This window comes from Plectrocnemia conspersa, unplaced genomic scaffold, assembly GCF_051122295.1.
Source record: "Plectrocnemia conspersa isolate PC_06_02 unplaced genomic scaffold, ASM5112229v1 ptg000012l, whole genome shotgun sequence".
NCBI classification, from domain to species: Eukaryota; Metazoa; Arthropoda; class Insecta; order Trichoptera; family Polycentropodidae; genus Plectrocnemia; species Plectrocnemia conspersa.
The window spans coordinates 24,802,005-24,824,334 of record NW_028277176.1 but is presented as its reverse complement, the minus strand read 5'-3'; the positions used below and the strand labels follow the sequence as shown (position 1 = coordinate 24,824,334).

General features: G+C 31.9%; 2 protein-coding genes across 2 annotated transcripts; one reads left to right on the top strand and one right to left on the bottom strand.

Moving 5' to 3' along the window:
• Positions 1-1,637: 1,637 nt before the first annotated feature.
• On the bottom strand, positions 1,638-9,086 carry S6kII (Ribosomal protein S6 kinase II). The gene is made up of 13 exons (XM_088199497.1): positions 8,961-9,086; positions 5,539-5,802; positions 5,285-5,470; positions 4,920-5,201; positions 4,695-4,849; positions 4,412-4,630; positions 4,194-4,343; positions 3,991-4,128; positions 3,723-3,929; positions 3,352-3,551; positions 3,187-3,284; positions 2,941-3,123; positions 1,638-2,883 (listed from the first exon to the last, which is right to left on the bottom strand). The coding sequence occupies exons 1-13, from the start codon at positions 9,018-9,020 to the stop codon at positions 2,689-2,691; spliced, it is 2,337 nt and encodes a 778-aa protein (XP_088055623.1). The 5' UTR covers positions 9,021-9,086; the 3' UTR covers positions 1,638-2,688.
• Positions 9,087-14,526: 5,440 nt separating this feature from the next.
• Positions 14,527-21,467, top strand: LOC148228686 (organic cation transporter protein-like). The gene is made up of 9 exons (XM_088199246.1): positions 14,527-14,641; positions 14,772-14,973; positions 15,034-15,192; positions 15,258-15,488; positions 15,556-15,775; positions 15,949-16,111; positions 18,384-18,660; positions 21,074-21,336; positions 21,403-21,467. Exons 2-9 carry the CDS (start codon positions 14,794-14,796, stop codon positions 21,440-21,442), a joined length of 1,533 nt encoding a protein of 510 aa, XP_088055372.1. The 5' UTR covers positions 14,527-14,641; positions 14,772-14,793; the 3' UTR covers positions 21,443-21,467.
• The last annotated feature ends 863 nt before the right edge of the window (positions 21,468-22,330 follow it).

The window sequence follows — 22,330 nt, the reverse complement described above, 5'->3', positions numbered from 1 at the left end:
TGGCCGTATAAATTTGAAAGTAAGCTTTGTCCCACCGTTTTTGTTTTCATGTTATTCGCAAGGAATTAGGCAAGTTATATTTTTAATACATACACATGTATGTAATGTATCATGCAATTAAGTACATTTACAATGTAATAATGATTAATAAATTGGTAATAAAAATATTTATACAATAATAAAAATATTTTGCACTTATCAACTTTAAATAGAAGAACGTAGAAACAAACGTGCTTTATAAAACTTTTAATATATTTCAGCTATGTGTTGGACTAATTTAACTCAAACGTACGCTACCGAGATAAAGATTAATCAATAGTAAAAAGGCATTATAATATTATATGTATATATATATTGTTACTACGAAGAATTGACAGTTTCATTAGTAATTTAATGCAATCGGACGATGCTAATTCACAAATGCTAAGAAACGCATCGTTTGTATCCGAATGCGATTCTAATATCACTCAACTTATTTTTATATGTTATATAATTTTAAAAGAGGTATATTGTGTGGGCAGTAGATGGCCTGACATAAAAAGGCGATTTTTTACCCGCGATACATGATAGATGTGAACAAGCTTATATCTTAGGATTAAACCCTGATTGCTAAACAAAAACTAAAAAATATGCCATTTTGAACATCAGGGTTATTTTTTCCGAAAGGGAATGTAAATTTAGATTATACACAATCTAATAACAATTAGGCCAATCCTTCAAAAACGTCACAAATCCTTAATAAAAAAAAATACATTAAGGAAGACAAATCGCAAATGCAAAAGAGCCTTCTTCCTTCTATTAAAAATATATATTGTCTTTTATTTTAGTCACCATTTAGGCATCATTAATGGATACTGACAATTCGTTGGATAGACAATGCAACATCGATACAAACAAAAATGAAAAAATAATTTTAATATAATTTAAAATCTACCTAAATATTAATAATGAATGACAAAGACATGCTTGAGTAAATGTAAACCACATTTACGTCATAAATATAGGTACATTACAACTATGACTAATATATGGCACTACTGAAAATATACAATAATAACATAATATACAAAATGGACATTAAAAAAGAGAGCCCCATTTAATAATAAACAATATTATACACGTAAACATTATGAGAAACCGAAAAACATTATTCAGTATGTTCGTTATATAAAATATTTTGTTCACATTCATCATTGCAGTTTTGGCGCGTGTTAAAATTTACAACAAAAATAATAACACTACTGGATATAAAATATATCATCTTTTTAATGGGATGCACTATGAATACGTTTATATAATAATATATTTTTTTATATCATATATAAATAACAAATGTAACTATCGACGCGTGTACATTTTAATATCCACAACCATTTAATCCATTCATTAATTTAAAATATACACGGCTATTATTTAAATTTGCTCGTTCGATGCCACTTAGAATTATTCAAAGATAAGAAAATGGAAAAATATGTCGTCTTATCGTTTATTTAATTATTCTTTAACCTTTTAAAACTTTACTTTCACTTAAGCACCCTGTGAAAAGTAACAGATAGTATTTATTTTTTATAGCAGAGTCGACTATGTAGCAAAATTATACGTGTATATCTTTCATTGATGTGTATATAAAAAATCTATTTATTTCATCTAAAATGTTTTAATTTCACAACATTTTTAAATGGTTACAATTTATAAAATGCATATATGAATATTATTATTTATACACAAAATCTATTAAAAATATCATAATTTGCCTGTGTGTAAAAATATATTTATTATTTATCATCTCATTAAATAAAAATATAGATTGATGGTCGGTTTTAAATACATAAAAAAATAATGAGGTAACAATGGATAGAATATAAACATTATTTAATGTTATATGTAATAACAATCCTCTGTAACATAAAATAATAAATAATAAATTTAAAAAAATAAGATTTTGATTCGAGATCAATAAGATAAAAATAGTATTTGATAGAATATAGATTAGAATGATCCTTTTTTGTACTATAGCGTTTTATTCAATGTTAAATAATACTAATGCAGCGCTTGATAATTTCAACGTATGCCTCCGAGATATTGTGATAAGCTTTTTTAAAACACCTACAGTATTTTTATCAGTCATATTTAACTTACGAAAATTACTTTTACGTTAGTTTACCATATGTCAATAGTGTGCATAATCAACGCTGCTGATTTATATATATATATATATATATGTATATATATTTTTTTTTATCAATATTGGCCATGGATGCCAATGCAATCTTATTTTTTATTGAGCGTCTAACATTTCGAAGAGTCTGTTACTCTTCATCTTCAGAGACCAACTGCCGCTCTCGTCCTAGACCTGGTCATGTAGCAGACTCTTCGAAACGTCAAACGCTCAATAAAAAGTAAGATCGCAATGGCATCTGTGGCTAAATTTATAGCTCGCGATAAAAATTTGTATTGATGCAAAATGTCAACTTTGATTGTAATCAGAAAGGCAATTTTAATTACTTTGTATTATTGTTGTTCTCAATAGTTTATTAACTACAACTACATTTAAATGCATTCGAGTATCACTCGGAAGCTGAATTTCATTACTTGGAATCCAATAAAACAGAAAAAAATTTTAATCACTTCTAAATGTCTATAAATAATGTTCAACAATGCAACATACGTTGGAATATCCCGATAACATTATACTTGCGTGGCTTTTCCTGAGCTCGGTGCTGTGTACTGCGGTTTGTTCCTACGCTGAGCTAGATGCGATAACGTAACGGGACCTAAGCATTGTGGCTGCTTAGGAGACGAACTCATGACTTGGAAGGTTTTGTCGACGGCTCGGCGCAATCCCGAAACACCATCATTTATAACTTGAGCGGGAGTCTTCGGCTGTGACAATTGTATATTAATAAAAACGCAAATATTTTCAGAATAAAATTAACATACCTGATTTTCATGCTCGACGACTTTTACAGGCTGTGCAGTTGGTGTAATATCATTCTGCAACCATGGATCTTCTAAGAGTTGGGCGGCAGTAGGACGCTTCGACGGATCTACGTGTAAAGTGCGTCGGATTATATTACAGCCCGCCTGACTAACTTTAACCCAGACACCAGAATTCAACTCGACCTTAAAACACAACAAATTATAGACAAAATAAATGTAGATGTAGAACACAATCGAGATCAGTACCTTTCCGGATTCAATTCTCGCTAATATAGCTTCGGGAGAATCGTCTCCGGTAGAAGCAAACGGCGTTTTACCAGCCAACATAATATAAGTCAAAACACCTAAAACATACATAGATTAAATTAAACGCATAATAAATAGTCCGAAAAATAGGCTAAGTATTTTTACCAAGACTCCAAATATCACAAGCTGCATCGTAACCAGCTCGTTTTAATACTTCAGGTGCTACAAAATTTGCAGTATAGCACGGAGTCATCAATAGACCGTTTTCAGCTCTAAGTTGCTTGGCTAATCCAAAATCAATTAATCTGATATCCATCGGTTTCCGTTCAGATGTAGCAAATAATATATTAGAAGGTTTAATGTCTCTGAAAACATCAAAATACATTTATATATAAACTTCCTCTACTAATTCTCAGAACGGTAAAAAGAAAACCACAATAAAATAATACGGTAATTTCACTTTAATAGTTCAATGATCACAAAATTAAATTTATGTTTTTAATTATATTATAAGATATGAGGTTACATAAAATCACCTGTGAACGACGCCATTTTGATGTAAATAATTCACCGCTTGCAAAACAATTCGTAGGATAGCTTGAGCTTCGTGTTCGGGCAGACGCTTTTTCTCGTTTATATACTCGAGAAGCTCTCCGCCTTTACACAGTTCGGTAACGACTAACAAACACTTTCCGTCTTCGTACACACTACGAAGAGACACAATACCTGGATGGTGGCTGTATCTATAATGTAAAATCAGCAATTATCATCAGTTAAACATAATCATAACCATAATATTATTACCTCAACAAAATCTCAATTTCTTCACGGGGATCATAAACCGTTCTATCGATAATTTTAACGGCATATTGAGTTCTCGTTGTTCTATGTTCGCAGAGTCTACACACTGAAAAAGATCCGGTACCAATCTCACCCAATAATCTAAAAAAATATAATAACCATTAACATGCATAAATATTTTACTACACACAACAGTTAATCAATACCTATATTCTTCTGTAAAATGATTTCTTATAGCGCCGACCCAAAATGCGTCTTGTGTGGCTGTATTGGAAGGTTGTGTTGTGATAGTTTTGTTGGTAATGGTCTTATCGTTTGTCTCTTCAAGTAAACAAGGCGCAATGAAACTGAATCCTCTGCAAATTAATTAAAAATATTTATCGAAAAACCTTCGAGAGGATGTTATAAATAAACAAATCATTACCTAAATAACTCGTGAGCGTTCGCAGAGGCGGGTACTCCGGGAGAATCTCTCGGGGTGCGAGACGTAAATTCTGAATCAAAATAAAAAGCGTCATCTGCTCGAGAAACGGCCGGTCTAAAAGGAGGTCTCGTTCTTTTCCCCAAGAGAGCATCCCAATCGATTGTGGCGAAGAACTCGTGACGCTTGATATCTTCAATTCCATTAGGTCCAGCTCCAAGTCTATATATAAAATTCAACAGCTTTCATTATCATCATAAATTATCTAAACCTAAATTACACATACCTGTTATGTGGATTTCGCTTAAAGAGAGCTCTCAACAAAAACTGCGCTTCTTCGCTCAGATTACTAGGCATCCCGAGTTTGGCCTTTAAAATTTGTGTCATCGTATCATGTCTGGTTGTACCGTGGAATGGCAAATTGCCAGTGAGCATTTCAAACTATCAAAATCGAATTAATCAATCAGTAATCAATAATAATATTAATTTGATCATTATTTAATTTATATACCATCAAAACACCAAAAGACCACCAGTCTGCAGCAAAAGAGTGTCCTCGTCTATTCACAACCTCCGGAGCCATATATTCGACGGTTCCGCAAAAACTATAAGCTTTATCGTTCATGGGAAGCTTCGAAAGACCGAAGTCAGTTAGTGCAATATGACCTTCTTGATCCAACAATATATTCTCCGGTTTGAGATCGCGATAAATAATTCCCAATGAATGTACATGATTGAGAGCCAATGCCAATTCAGCTAAATAAAATTTGACATCTTCCTCTGTGAACATTACCTAAGAATAAATTAACACAATAGCGTTAAATTGAACCGACTACTACAACACAACTTCATTTTATTCAATATTTATTTTATCACCTCTTTACTGAGACGAGAAAACAGATCACCGCCTCTGAGAAAATCCAAAATAAGATACAGCTTTCCAGCAGTTTGAAATGCATAATGTAATTTCACAATAAACGGATGGCCCATATCGACGAGAATGTTTCTTTCCATTTTAGTTCTTTCCCGATCTCGGATCTTCAGAGTAGCTTTTCTAAGAACCTGCAATCAATCCACCATTATTATACTGCTTCAATATGCATGATTTGAAATGATATAACAGTACTGACTTTCATCGCGTATAACGTCCCAGAATCTAATCCCACAACCTTTCTCACAAGGAAGACCTTTCCGAAAGAGCCCTCGCCTAACACCTTCAACAGTTCGAACTGAGAAGGGTCGGCCTTTTCGTGGCCTTCTTTAACAACGTCGCGCAGCTCCACCTCATGTTCGGGCACTTCGTGTTCGCCATTTCCAGAACTATCGGCAGCGACAGTCGTCTCTCCGTCTATGGCCATGTGAAGACTCTCTGCGGATTGAGACGAAGAAGCGCACTGAAAGAATGTTAAAAGTGTTTAATCCATGAAAAACGTAACAAAGAAGCCTTACAAAATGTTATGACCTTAAAACTATATTATATAATTAACGGGTACGGCAATTCAAGCTGCATTCCGTAAGTAAAATGTTATGGTTTAATTATTAGTACTGATATTTTCGTACAATGTATCCGATTATAAATAAAGACGTATAAAAATATTAAAACAATGAATACTAACAGAATTCCGAAGAGGCATAAATCAACAAAATATTGTTAACATATCCATAATGAACTAGTCGGCCTTGAATAATTGAATACATTTTATACATCACAAACTTCTGCATATTTTTAATACGACATTTTTGTAGCTCTAGTAAATGAACAAAAATATTTGCAAATTACTTTCACACTATTAAATAAAAACATGAGTCTCTTTAAAACCAAGTCGACCATAATGTAATTTCAATGAACTGTCTTGTGAATTGAAAAATAAATAATTTGCACACATGTATATCTACCGGCTGTCATTATATTGTACAATTCTGAGATATGCAAAATAGCCATTTACGTTTCTTATTCATATTTTTATGAATCGTTTTTTACTCATTTCATTGAAATAACCAAAGTACTTTCAGTACTTGGTGTAATCTACATTTGAACGATGACTGAAATGCCATAGCAATTTTGGGATTTGAATAATTCATGGAGTTTCTCATTACCTTATATACCGGATTTGTAAATAAAATATAGCCTGTATGTATTTATTTGGTAAGTAAATTTGTTTCATTTTGGTCAGTACATCAGTGGTCAGTTGTTAACCGGTAAGTAAGTACATTAAATAGTCCGAATTTATATGATATGGCCGGTAATTATATTAAATGGTCAGTACATATAATAAATGGTCAGTTTTTATAGGTTCGTATTTTTCGAGTCAGAATTTTAATACGGTTATGGTCAGAATTTATATTAATTGGTCGGAATTTATTTAAAAATGTCAGAATACATCGGTCAGAATAAATATAAGATGGTCAGAATTTATATTAATTAGTTGGAATTTATACATAATGGTTAGAATTTAAATTGGACTGGTCAGAATGTATATTAAATGGTAAGAATTATTTTGACAGATGATCAGAATCATTTTTTCAGTTAGCAACAGGCCGGTAATTATATTAAATGGTCAGTTTTTATAGACTCGTATCTTTCGGATCAGAATTTTAATACGGTTATGGTCAGAATTTATATTAAAGTGTCAGAATAAATATTAGATGGTCAGAATTGATATTAATTGTTCGGTATTTATATTAAAAAGTCAGAATACAAGGGTCAGAATAGATATAAGATGATCAGAATTTATATTAATTGGTCGGAATTTATATTAAATGGTAAGAATTATTTTGACAAATGGTCAGAATATTTTTTTTCAGTTGTCAATAGCGTTACTGTAGTGCTGTTATTGCTGTAACGTTGAAAATTGGTACAACTGGTGGATCTATCATACGCATGTCAGGAGTTCATTATCATTATTAAGGTATCTTAGGGCCAATCTGTTTAGATGGGTTTGCAACATTGTCAGATGTCAACACAACAATTTAAGCGTGCTCTCCGCTGCCACTTTGTCGTTATTCCCGCTTCGTTCGTCGCCCTGAATACCTTCGCATCCTACATGCAATTAAAAAGCTTCGTTGCAGATTCGTTGAGAGTAATTCGTGGGGTGTTCAATGTTCTGACCAACGCTCGCTCGCACCTAACTTGTCCAACAGTCTTAATGCGAGCAAGATATTTTATAAGATATTTCCTGACACACAAAAAGAAATGACATCAAGAAAATTTAATCATTAGTTGATAGAAATCGTTAATGACGTTAAAACTATAGAACAGATTTCAAGGGAAATAATTTTAATATTAATGAAAAATATTTTTGGAATGGTATTTTTTAATCATAACAAATTTAATTGTCAGTTTTTTCAATGGTAAACAGTTATTTGTTTGCAATAAAATCGGCAGTAATGTTATTTGATGTCAGTTAATAATTAACAATGGTAATTATTAACAATTACTACTTGTTTTTGTGTAAAGTTAAAATATGTTTTTAACAAAAAACGCAGTTATATTTTTTTGACTAAATGTATTGGTAGAAACACTGCTTATTTTATATATTTTAAAATTATTAATTGAATTTATACAAGCATGATAGTTCAGTGGTATAAATTGATTAGATTATTCCGTTTGATCATCACAGGTTAAGTTTTCCCAGATTTCCCTAATCTCACAGATGAAAATCAAGCTAAGTCATACATGTTAGATATAGAAAATTGTCAATAATGAGCTACTTCAGCTTATAGAGAATATTTTATACGTATGTATTACAATAGTAACCTTCAACATACATGTTTTTAGATACAGCAAGAATTACAAAATATAATTTTATCAATTGTGAAGAAACCCACATTGGTATGCGAAAACAAGGAATTACAGTATTATTTTAGATATTTAAATTAATTTCAGATGTACATACTATACAACACATTGTTGAAAATAAAACCCAAATCAACACTAACTGAAACAACTAAAAATAAACTCGACACTAATTTAAAGTTTGAAACATAAAATTCTCCATACTTTTTTATTATAGAAATATGTAGATATTTATATTGGTAAAATAATACATTGAATAATTTTTTAATAATACTAAAATGTATTATATACCTTTTATAGTATTGTATATTGTCAATTTCATATTGATAATTCCAGATATTCTGAAAATATCATTAAACACTCCGATACTTTTAATGTAAAATTTATTACCCAACGATTATATCCAAAATAAAATAATTTTAAAATCGGTGAACACCTCAAACATGTAACGCGATAATCGCTACACATAGTGTATATCCGGTGGGCTTATCAAACGTAACGCACACATAGCATCAGATAAGCAATACGCATTTAAATGCAGATACAATAATAATAATAATTAAATTTGCATGAATCTGGAAAGCTTTAAAGTGCATCGAATACATTATGCGTATAGTACGTTTGGTCGTAACGAGATGTTTATTGACGAATCGGAGTGTTCGACCATGAAGAAGAGGAAGGGCGGAGACGATCGGGAGAGGAGGTGAAGGGCGAAGGGCAAAGGACGAAAGGCGCAGGACGGAACGAAGTAATTACCGAGGGCTCGAGGCGGGGGCAGGCCGCCAGCCACGGCTCGGTTGAATTGGCGAGCGGCATGACGAAGCGCTCTGCCCGCGACCTGCCACTCAGAACCGACACAGTCTGCGCAGTGCCGCCAACTGCAGCGAGGCACTGACAGGTGCGATCGCAGCGCCACGTGCGACGACGACGACAAACAATACAACATTTTTAATTGTATACATATAATATAATGTTTTTTAGTGAGGTAACACTAAATTGTATATAGTACAGGCAGGCCCTAAAAATAGAAATCTTGGAAAAATTGTAAGCTGACCACCTTGATATTCAATATTGCAAAGCTCATTGTTATGACAATGACTCCGAAATATAATGTAAAATTTACTTGTGTCTTTGTAGAAATATTGCGATTCTCGATGGTCATCCAAAAAACCATATGTATCAAACAATTGCTAAAGATCTTTAAGGTTCTAGAAGACCTTGTACAAATTGGAGAATAAGAGGTACAAAGCAACTAAAAGATTTTAACTTTATTTGCAGCTTAGTATTGTGAAGTAACCTCTTGGAGGAAATTGACAATTTCAATAATTTACTACTAAAAAAACATAACTGTTTCTATTGATAATAATCTAATAGAACTTCTGAGAAACACGACAATCATAATAAGAAATGAAAAGTTTCAGACTTTTCAACAACAAAGTGTAGATCTAGCTAAGTCGTTAAATATATATCCTATATTTAAAGAAAAAGATAAACGAAAAATTCCTGTTGAAAGTTGTTGAAAAATCTCATCCTCTGGATGAGATTTTCAACAAATAAACCATTTAGAAATCGTTTTCATAATTCGATGATATATTTTGACAGCAAACTATTAACATATAGAGACAGCATATAGATTTTTTTTTAATATTTCAGCAAACACCGCTTCAGTGAAAAGATCCTGCAGCAAACTTAAAATGGCCAAAAACTTCAAGATATCTTCAAGGCTTAGGACAGACTGATCATTTTGTGTACACTTAGATTGAAAACAAAGTAACACAATTGTTAGATATAGACAGAATTATTGATGAAATTGTTTCCCTGAAAGCGCGAAAGACAATTTTATAAAATAAAATAAGTTTTGTGGGACAGGCGGCTGTTAAAAAATAAAAAAAATATTGTCTCTATAATATAATATCTACTAAATCAGGGGTAGGGAACTTGCGGTCTTACAGGTCATTTAGTGCAGCCTTTTGAATGAGTCCAGATTTGCTTTTTGTAGAGGGCCGATATAATATTTTTTGCGGTCCTTTAATTGAAATTTCTTGAATGCTACCTTTTTTTGGTTAGAACTAACTTATTGCAACTTTCCAACATGAAAAGATTCCCCACTTCTGTATTTTATTATATTATAGATCATAGAAATCTACTTTTTATTATTTAATTATATACAGAAATATATATTTTTGTGTCATATATACAAGGTTCAACATTTAAAAGAGTCTCTTCTTCAGAAGCCTCATACTTAAATCGTTTATGTATTTATATTTGCCAAATTTCAATAAAACTTTGGTGTACTGATAGTGACGAGTGGAATTAACACATAGATTGAGCCGCTAGTGTATAGTAGTTAACAAATTATGGTAGATGATAATATATGCAAGTGAACGGTGGACGAGGCACTACCGGCCGTTGTCTTTTTGTCGAGGTCCACCAAAAGAATGTTTGTGTTATCAGATTGAAGCCAAGTTTTTCCCAAAATAAATGAATAAACAAATAGATAAATATGCCCCCACAAAAGTTATTTCAGACTTTGTATTTTTATTTTCTTGACAATTTTATTGTATCTGTTGGGATTATACTAGGCCAATGATAGCAAAATCAAAATAAGCGAAATTAAAATAAATAATAATACGCTGTCAATAAAAAGGCCGGTTGTTACCAAAGAGACTCAAATTGCAACAATTTTAATTGCTGATAATAAAAATTATTTAGCAATTATTATAATAAAATACTAGCAATTGTGTACAATACTCTATTCCTTTACATTCATATTCCCTTCCCTCAAATCCTATCAACAAAAATCCGGGGTAGCAGGCAACGGGAAACCTTCTACGCAGATTTCACTCCCATGATAACTTGAATACCTAGGTATGAAAATAAGAGACATAACGGCTTTTAGTGGCACCACAAAAAATCTTATATTTTTTATTCATATAGAAAAATAATTTTGAACAGTACATACTTTTTCTGGGGGAGGAGGGGGAGCAGATTAATGCATCGCTCCGGGCGCAACTTTTACTTCGCACGGTCATGAGTACATAGTTGTCATTTCAGATTATTCCAGGGAGGGGGGAGGCAAAAGTTGGCCAGTCAGTGATCGTTTTCCTAATATTTTAATTGTATTAATGCAATTTTCTGAAAGCAAATGTTGGGGTTTTAGCGTTCATGTGATACTTTTCTACTTAGTAAAGGTTTGATCTTGATCCGTGCAGATATGACGTCGTTAATTCAACCGAACTACGCCTAGAGGAGAATATTCTTCCGTCCGTGTAACAAATTAATCAAATAAACAAGTGACTATTTAACAGCATTTAGAGAGAATAATGTGTGATTTTTTAAATTTTAAATTCCATTGGTTAATAAAATATTGTTAAAAATAAACTTTTTATTGAAGCGTTTAGCTCAAACGTAGTCGCTTCGATAGTAGGTCTTCGGTTGTGTTGATAGATCTTTCTAGAAATGTCGGTGCTTGTTCTCGAGCGTGTGTCATGGAGGTGATTGATTGAACAGGAGGCGAGGCGTAAGTCTGAGTTATTGTAGCGAAGTAGTAGTTCGAGCCTCCATGTGTATAGTCAGCTTTTGTACTGTGTAATATACACAGCAGTATAATATTCACGTTGGAGGGGGTAGTAGGAATGCGGCGTTCTTGAAGATAGCTGCTTGGTTCGTGAGCAATGTTCATGTGACTCTGTGTCTGACGTGTCTCATGCATTGCATATCATCCTAGTAACAGCACCCCCCCCCCCCCCCAAGATCCCAGAGGGGTGTATATGCTGCCTCGGTCGAAGCCTCAACCCTCGGACACCCTTAAGGGGCCGAGCCCTTTGGCCCTGCCTGCGTTACTCTGCTGTGCTATGTTCGTCATTGGTGGTGCCTCGCGCTTCTACCTCGGACGGAAACGCTCCTTCAAGGGTTTGGGTTTTAACCTCATGAGGGTCCCCCCGCTCTCCCATACTATAAAAGCGTGTGGTCGACTGGCGCCCGCAGTGAGTCGGCACATGAATAATGTTTGTTGTTACTAAGGGTCCGCCATGAAGCATCGGCCTTATATGTTGTCAAGCTAAGTGTGGCGGCTGTATATTCAACACGGCTCAAGCTGGCATGAATTCTCCAAAAGGCATATATTCTGAATGCATGCTAAAATAATATAAGCGCAGCAGAAGAAGAGAACGGCGTTGGATTCGTAACGTCATTGGCGTGGTGGTGGCTGGGGAATGTAGGTGTGAGAGAGGGATATGAGCAAAGTAACAGTTTTTCTCGGTTGGTCGATCGTCGTTTACGCTGTCATAAACATTAAAATCCGAGTTGAAAAATAATATAGATTTTTTAATTAGTGTATTGAATATGAGTGACTATAGTGGAACTAATGGCATTCCTTATGATATCGAGACAAAAATTTATTTTATTTCTCAAGTCAGGAAAATTCTTCTGTAATTTCATAACGATTTTCATGAATATGAAATGAAAATACCTCGATAAAAATATTCAACAACAGAAAAAGTAAATAGAACTTTGTATTTATTTTTCAACAAACCAATAGAAGTAAAAATGTTTTAAGAAAAGCAAAATATAGTGTTTAAAATGTTGAATCAGCACAATTTGGAATGTAAAAATTTAAAGTTATTTAGAATCCCAGATAAAACGTATTTTATGGTTTTCATTGAAAAACTTTAAGAAATTTTCTGGATTGGGACGAAAATATATTATTGCTGTTTTAAAGATAATAAGACATTTTCTAATAAAAATTCGTTTTTGCACATTTTTATTTTTAGCTTCACAATGCCAATATTGAAATTATATATTCATCGAATAAATCTCAATGGATTAAAGAAAAAAATATATTGATTGTTGAAGTCGAATCGAAGTAATTCTGTTTGTTCAAAATAATTGTAAAATCTGCAAGGAATTCTGTTACTTTTGGAAAATTCATAACTTTTAGCTTGGCACAATGTCAATGTCAGGTGTATTTATTCATAAGCCAATGCTCAATGTATTAGGGAAATAAACAGAGTGAATGTTGATTCAAAGAATGAATTCAATTCGTTCAAAACAATTGTAAAACTTGTGAGTAATTGTTACGGATATCTTTTGAAAAATTCTCACCTATAACTATGATTGCGAAAGGTCATATACGTATGTGATTTCCTTAACAACAAAAAATACGTATATAATAATTAAATTTAAGAAAATTTAGTAATATTTGTCAACTTATTTTTTATTACTAATTTACAACTAAAAAATTGTAAATTAGTGCAATACTCCAGTGGTGTAAATTGTGATCGAATTCTGTGATCATTATAACTATATTTCCGATTATTTTGTATCCTATATTTTTAGATAAAAGTTTACTGACTAATAGTAGTTTTGTGGTCTTCTAGTGCTAGTCGAAAAAACTACCTAAAAAGATAAGAGAAAATAATATTGTTATAATTCAAAATCAATAAAAATAATTATTGCATATCTTTTTGTATGTCATTTTTATAAATTCTGTCGTTCTCATTACAATGGTGCTATGACCTTGATATTACACATCAATATCGAAAATATTTAAATTATTCATTCATTCAACTTTTATGAGAAAATAATGTTTTATATTATAATAGAATATTGTCAATGTTACATATTATTACTTACGCTTATAAGGGATCTGGCGTAATATACAATCGTTACGTAATAATAATTAACGTTAAAAATACCAAAGGAAGTGAAATTTAACCTGAACGCACTGCTTGCACCAACAGTGCAGATTGCACATAAAATAGAATTTCACTTTCATATGCGTGACAGAGAAAGGTAAAGTTATTCTTCTCTTCCTGTTATAAACGGATAAATGCGATATGACGAAATAATAACAATGGCGCTGGAAAGATGTTTTATTCGATCAATCCACTTGTCATGTTAATATATAAATACTTATGTATTCATATGTAGTAAATATATCAAAAGTTAATCTTTAAATTATACGTATGTATCTGTCAAAATAATATAAAACCATGACCCTTTTTAGAATATTAAGGTAAAGGTTGTTCTCAGCTTCCATTATTATAATGCTCATTGTAATGAAATATATCGTGTTCATTCTTAGTGAATGGTATGTAAAAAAATGTTAGTGGATAAATAAATGTGTAATTGACTCTAATATATAAAATAGATAGTAATAATATAAATATAATTAATATTATTAAGACTGTATAATAAGCTAATAATTTTTATCATCAATAAAAAATCAAAATGAAACAAGACACTGGAATTACAATGAAGTGACAATTAAGAATAATTAAAATAAAATAAATATATAAAACATACAATTTATGTGTACAAGGAAAAATTGCATCGAAGAATGATTATTCAAGAAAGAGAAATCATCTCTTAAGGTTTGCTGATCAGTGATCAGTAACAATTGTGAAACACGCATGGACGGACGTTCATTGCAATTTGTAAGTAACATTTTATAATTAAAAACAAATATTTGTAATGTAAAAACAATATTATTTGTTATTAAATAAATTAGATTTTTAACGTATGATATGTATATGTTTCTAATGTGTATTTATATTGTTGATGCAGCACATTATATATTTTATTAACAATGGACGAAAATCGAAACATTAAACACGATGTAATATCAGAAACGATCGGTGATTTTGGAAAATGGCAAATCGGAATAGTATTGATGATAGCATCCCTAAAATTCTCGGCAGCGTGGAATCAGTTCATAATCGTGTTTTTGGCTCCGCCGCAAGATTTTTGGTGTAAAAATGCAGAAAATGCGAGTATCAAATAAAATGTTAGATTTCGTTCATATTTTATAACTATTAAAAACATACAGGATACTGAAAAAAATCAATGCACAATACCTACATTCAACGAATCAAATCATATCATAAAAGAAGAGCCATGCAATGAGTTCATTTACGATACATCTATCTTCAAATCTACGATAGTTTCGGAATGGGATCTCGTGTGTTCCAGATCGCTTTTTGTTGAAGTAAATATATGAATATTTGCTTTCTATATTAGTATAATAATATATAATGTATTTTTACTTTTTAGATAACTCAAATGTCGTTCATGGCAGGATTCCTAATCGGAAACTTAACATTTGGTTTACTGTCTGATAAATACGGTCGCAAAAAGACTCTCACCGTTGCAATAGTCATCCAAATTATATCTTGCTATTTGGTGACATTTTCGCCATGGCTGTCCTTGTTTCTGCTGTCGAGATTCATGGCGGCATTCTCTTGCGGTGGAATGGTTGTTGTGTCGTTCGTCCTGTCTATTGAAGTAAGAAAAAACATAGAAAAAGTAATACCAAATACTAGAATAATATCTAAATTTTGACATTCCTTAGATTCTAGGAGGAAAATGGCGCGATATTATGCCAATCTTATATAACGCACCTATAGGACTTGGGAGTGCTTCAATGGCGTTGTTTACGTATTACGCAAGGGATTGGAGAAAATTGGAATTGATCATAAGTGTGTTGTCTTCGATTTACATAACATATTTATGGTTTTTGCCTGAATCTCCAAGATGGTTCATAGCGACGAACCAAGACAAAGAAGCAGTTGGTAAATACAATTTATGTAATGCACACTAAGTATCTGAGTTTCGTTATTGAAACTAACCGCAGAAAAGGAAAGGTGGAAATTCCAGTTAATTTTAAATAACAATTAACTAACGATGGCTTATTAACAATATAATGTAACTACTTATAACTACATACATGTATTATATTTTTCAGCTTTATTAGAAAGAGCTGCTGTGATCAATGGTAAAAATCCAAATCAAATAAAAAATATAATCTCCCAAAACAAATCTAAGATCATCGTAAAGAACAAAAGCGACTTAACGTACATGTTTGACAATAAGTTAAAAGCGAAAACAATATATCTTTGTATAGAATGGTAAGTAGTATATAGGTATAAAAATGAGTTTCATTAACAATATATAGGCAACGATGAGGTATTGATGTCGTAAATGTATTAAAGATGATTAGTGGTACGGGCGTTTATCAATTTCCCAAACTTCCATTTTCGTTAAACGAAATTCCTATCATGTGTGAGAGATTGGAATTAGTGATTATGATATTATATATAATTACAATCGGTAAATCTATTGATTATGAGCTTTAATAATAGTTTTGTAATAATAGATTCGTAGCTGGGTTCGAATCCCATATGGACCTTAGTGCTTTTTTTAATTCTAATATGTCTGTGAGATCGGAATTAGTGATTAATTCGAAAAACATTTGTGAATAGAATGTTTATCGGCAGTATCGCAGTAAAATTCGCAAAATCAAAATGTTGGCAAGGCTCACCAATTATTTTCGTTTAACGCTTATCTCAAAAATAGGTGTGCGTCGCAAAATTTGTGCTGCGTTTTTGTATTTGTTGTTTCAATATGCAAAGATTTTACTTCAGTTCAATAACTTGATCGCGGTTAATTTATTTCTAGTTATTTTATTGATATGCAAATCCGCACAAAGCAAACGCCTTTATGTATATCAAATTCGATCCACACATTATCAGCTTTTGTATATATAATAAGTTTGATGTATATAAAATGTTCCATAAATTTTGCTGAATTAATTCAATCGCAGCTGATCTAAATTCTGATAATTTGAAATAGCTGAAATGATGTCACTAATCAAAAAGTATGTAGTAATAAATTAATGGGTTTTTTAACGCCCTCGTTGATCAGTAATTCGCACAGCATTGTGTTATGCATATTTTATAAAGTGTAAAAAGTAACTAATAATTAAAATAATTATTAATAACCAATATTTTGTATATAAAATAATATTTTACAGGCAATTAATTTATTTTTGCACTAATTGGTTACATAAATTAATATAGGTAAAACCTTATTATTATTAAAATGTATTCGAATATTTCTTCCAGTTTTTATTCAATGTTTGAATGAGTATAATAAGTTGAGATTAGGAAAAAACCCTAATCTCAACTTATTATACTCATTGAAAAATGTAAATAGTGTATGGTATTTTGCAATTCATTAAGTTTATGTCCTTTATCTCATACGTGCAGTATTTATTGCTTACCGACGATTGTATGCATTAAGTAGTTTATTGCATAAATATATCGATCCGAACTTTATTAATGAGTCATTTTATAAATGCAAATAATTACGTTGGATAAAGAATTCTACTCTTGTAGAATGGAATTTTTATTTTCTTTCCACTGCTGATCGTAACTAAAAAACAATTTTTAATTTCTATTATTTATATTTATTCTTTGCTTGTTTACGCTTCAATATATCTAGAAGCACAGCTATAAATTATAGAATTTTTTCTTTATATCTGGTAATTTATTAAAATAAATCACCATTAATAATTGGGCGACACAACAATGGTACCTGAACTAACAGTTAGCCCTTAGTTGGTACTAGTTCTGGCTCTATTAATACTATAAACAATTTATCATATTTCGATTAAAAAAAATCAAATAACATATTAGATGTAAATATATTTAAAATACACAACAATTGTTCTGATTCTTTTGAGACATGCCCAGCAAAACTAGTTTCATGATCAAGGTGCTTGGACCAACCCAAGCTGGTGTTTATTGCTTCTTCTTATACCGCTGACGCCCGTGATATACGGACACGGGGACGCCTATTTGCTGTTAAGGATTTATAAATACAAAATAAAATATTCAAATAGCAATCAAAGTGTCTTACTGGTCTTTTAAAATTGAAAAGGCGGTTTTTGTAGCCAACGAGGGTTTAAGCTGTATATTTTTTTAATTTTGATTACTTCTTTCGTCGCTTTCATTCGAATGCTGTAAAGAGGTTGTTACTATATTTGTTAAGACCAATATCATAGAAGACTCGAACGAAACTTTTTCACAAATACTGCTAAATTCGATACAGTCCCGCGTAACCAGGAACGTCTGGTTACCTTAGTTTAGGCGTTTCAACATTAATTATTATGCTGCTTTTTGGCAATTGAAAACGGTCCCGGACAAAAAACTAAATGACTTACAGAAAAACTGCCATACTACAATCTAATTATGTATTTGCATTATACATGAGCATTCGAAAAATGGAAAAACTGTAGTAAAACTCATTTGCACACCTATTTAAATATAATAAATCCAGTTTTCATCGATTAGTTGTATTCTAACTTAATCTTATATTCTTTGAAAATATTGCTTTCAGGTTCCTCATAGGCGTGAGCACGTTTGGTTTGATTCAATACCTCGGTGTGGTCACTGACAACGTTTTCATCACTTTCGGAGTGATTGGACTGAATCTAATACCCGGTGTGGTGATAACCGCCCTTTTAATCAGACGATTCGGTCGTAAAACGCTTATGATTTCATCGACATTAATTTCCGCAGCCTCTTTCGCAACAATACACGCAATACCTAAAGGCGTGTACGTAAACGATTGGCCGCGTGTGGTTTTTGCCACAATAGGCATTTTAGGAATTGACGTAAGTGACACATTTAATCGTTACATCATTAATCACTTAACGCACAAAATATTTTTACTAGACAGCTTGGGAATTTTGCGTCCGGGTAAAGTATTGCAATTTTAATTTTAATTGTATTAAAAGAAACTATTTTCGTATTAAGAATGTATGAGATTTCGTACCTAGAAATTGTATCCAGAAAACCTATTTCTTAGATGAAAATATCAACAACATGGGACTGATGACATTTTATTGATGGGAATTTGAATATAACGATATAATAGCTCTAATTCTCTGATTTGAAAGAATAAAAATATATCTTAACGGCAAATATGAAAATTTTGATATACTAACTAACTCTTGCTGGCTGGTGCATTTGGGTTTTTTGAATTGTAAAATTGGGAAAATTGAATTCTAGGAGTTGCGAGGAAAAGACAAACATTTTGCTAGCATAATAGACTTTGTAAGCTCATTTAAATCAAAACTGGTTTTGTGGATATCACATCTGCAGATGAAGTCTTTCGTGCATTTATATGAAGGAAATGACTGGTAACTGTGAATTCAACGTGTCAGTTTTTGTTAGTCACCTTCAAGAAAAGAGATTTCAGCTGTTTATTATCAAGACAATGGTCTCCTTTTTTATCAATCCTTTTACGTGCCAAATAAATATAATGGAAATACATTGCAGAGCTTGTTCAAATGTACGCAGAAGAACTGGAGCTAGAAATTTTGAACCTTCAGAATAATATTATGCTAAAATCCTTAATATCATATGAGTACTTTTGGAATACAGTGGACAGAAACAAGTTTCCATTGTTAAAAAAGCAACATATAAAATAAAATCATTTTTCCGTTCCACATAATTTTGTGAATCACTTTTTCAATGATGAATTTAATAAAATCAAAATTTGGATCTCTATGATTGTTTACTAATAAATTCCTAACCACGAGGCATTGCCCAATGAACTGCAATGGCAAAAATCACACAGACTTTGAGATTGATAGTATAATTTTTATATAACGTTTATTTTGCACGTATGAGGCAATCATAACGTGTTTAAAATTTTACAGAATATAAGCAATAATTTTTATATATTATATTAAAATGATTTTTATTACTTGTTTAGAATGACGGCGCTACGCTCAAAAAGTATTTAGTACTCCCCGTTGCGTCACATTGCCGAGATTGAAAATAGTTTGTCCCTAACGGCTAAAAAAGCTGGCAACAATGCAGTGGCGTAGCTAGAGTATGTACCGCCCAGGGCGATCTTTAAAATTGCCACCCCCCCCCCCAAACATTTTTTGCAGGGTTATAAAATCAGCATTTCTTAAAATAATAAATGGGTTAAGATTAAGTTAAGTTAAAATTAAGCTCTTGTTATTCGTGGATTTATATGTTTTAGTGCATTCAGGGCTAAGAACCACACTAGACGATTCCATCGCGAATATGCCACCCCCAAGCAAATGCCGCCCGGGGCGGCCCGCCCCTTCCCCATAGCTACGCCACTGAAACAATGTTTTGGTACATTAATACGTTTTAAAATTTAAACATCTTAATTACGAGTGAGCGTTGGTAAAAACATTTAAATAATTTATGTAAGGTAAATCTTGTTGTTAATACTTATATACAATACTATTTTTAAGTAGATTCGTTACAGAGAGTTATTCATGGGATGTTCGCTGTTCGCTTGCTGCCGCTCACTCGCACTTAACCTGTTTAAATTTTAAAACAAATTTTAAAGCAAAACATTATTGACCGCTTTCATAGCCATTAGGACCAAACCAGCAATGTGACGCAGCGGAGAGTACATAATTCTAAACAAGCACCTTATTTTTTGTGTATTACTTTTTACCTACTATAAATAGGTGGTGCCCGCCGCCCTACCGATATTTTAGAATGTGCTCTAGGCTACAAAAAGGTTGTGAATCCCTGCACTAAATGATTGTGTTTGTTCATTTGTAATTGAAAGTGATCTCTTTAAAACTTATAATTTGTTCTAAATATTTTTCAAATGTTGCACAACTTGCATTTTTATGACAACGGGCTTGAACATGACGGAACCGAAATAAACTGATATTTTTTTCGTTTCAGCTCCGGTTTTATTCCGACAAAAAAATGTTTTTTCTGGTTCGAAGCCCTGCTATATAGAAACAAATAGAAAATCTTTTACTTTTAATTATTTTATGGATGTTTTAGTACTACGTAAAATATCGATTAATTGTTATAAAAATCAAATACTTACCTTTGTTACTACTAGCTTGTTTTAATCAGTTTTTTGTTTTATTTTGCTTGATTACCTGTCCGTACTTCACGTACATATTCATATTTCATTACCGTTCTTGTAAATAACTAATTCCTTTTTCAAAGTGCATCTTACATACACAAAAATAGTAAAAGATATCCAATATTTCTCATAAAATTACTTTATTTCAGGTACATTCTCCAGTTTTATTATTATACACAGGAGAATCTTATCCCACCAGTATTAGAAATACCATTGTGGGCATTGCTGTAGTTTTTTCCAGAATTGGTTCAGTTCTGGCACCATTGATTTTAACTTTAGGAAAAATATCACCTGAACTACCTCTTACGGTATTGGTCTGCTTAGAAGTACTCGCCGCATTGATTATACTCCCATTGGAAGAAACTCTAGGGTGTAAATTATTGGATACGTTCCAGGAAGATAAGGATGAAGAGTAAGATCAAAAATTTCAACAATGATGTTTATATAAAAAAAATTTAATGAATCTTTTGATTTCCAGAAAATCCGAAGAAACCGAAAAGCTCAACGATTTGACATAGGTTTACAAATAAAAAAATTAAAATGTATTTGAAATTTTTTATTTAAAAAAAAAACCAAACCAAATTTTACAACTGATACTTGATAAGCCGGACTGATATTGCAAAAGATGAAACTTCAGAACCAATCGTCAGTGAACATAACAAACTTTGTAACGTTCTTACAGTGTGAGGCAAATACGTTTGAATTTTACTAAAATAAATTTGTTCAATTTAAAAAAAAATCTGACGATCCCGATACATCCGAGTGGATAGATATTGGTATAAATATAATATGTAAGTAATAACTACGCGCACGTTTGTCTATGTCGTCATTGGAGTACAATTGCATATTTCATTTTATATGAATCATCCGACAAAGACACAAGCAAAGGTGCGTCTATTAAACTAATTGGCCCGTAATAGATATTGTAACGGCCGAGAACAAGGGCAAGAACGATCGATTAATAAGACTAATATCCAAAATACACTTGCACTAGGCATACAAATATTCTTGCCTTCATACACATACAATTCAAACACTCATATGATCACGATAAAGCGAGGATTGGATCCCGACGTCATCATAAAACTTTTCGAAATACATATGCACATGATTTGTATATCTTTTACAGAATAGAGATCACTGTTCATCGCATTCTTTAAATCAGTTTTAATTACGATGTGTCATAAACATTCATGTGATACATCAGCCTAGTATTAAAACCGACTTGATCGTTGAACAATTAAAAAAACTGTAAAACCCTTCTACATAATCAATGTGTTTTTTTTTTACTCAAAACTGACAATTAACCGTCATAACCAGGGCACTAAATGGTCATTTTTTTATATTATTTTTTAAAGTATATTTTTTTACTCATCCTCATATGACAGTACAAGCAAACAAAGAGA

Excerpts from the sequence above, each read along its gene's own strand:
- S6kII (XM_088199497.1), bottom strand. The coding sequence starts at position 9,020 with ATGCCGCTCGCCAATTCAACCGAGCCGTGGCTGGCGGCCTGCCCCCGC. Across the intron at positions 3,124-3,186 it reads CGAGAATTGAATCCGGAAAG|GTCGAGTTGAATTCTGGTGT; the intron begins GTACTGATCTCG and ends TTGTGTTTTAAG. Across the intron at positions 2,884-2,940 it reads TCGTCGAGCATGAAAATCAG|CCGAAGACTCCCGCTCAAGT; the intron begins GTATGTTAATTT and ends CAATTGTCACAG.
- LOC148228686 (XM_088199246.1), top strand. The coding sequence starts at position 14,794 with ATGGACGAAAATCGAAACATTAAACACGATGTAATATCAGAAACGATC. Across the intron at positions 15,489-15,555 it reads CGTTCGTCCTGTCTATTGAA|ATTCTAGGAGGAAAATGGCG; the intron begins GTAAGAAAAAAC and ends GACATTCCTTAG. Across the intron at positions 21,337-21,402 it reads CAGGAAGATAAGGATGAAGA|AAAATCCGAAGAAACCGAAA; the intron begins GTAAGATCAAAA and ends TTTGATTTCCAG.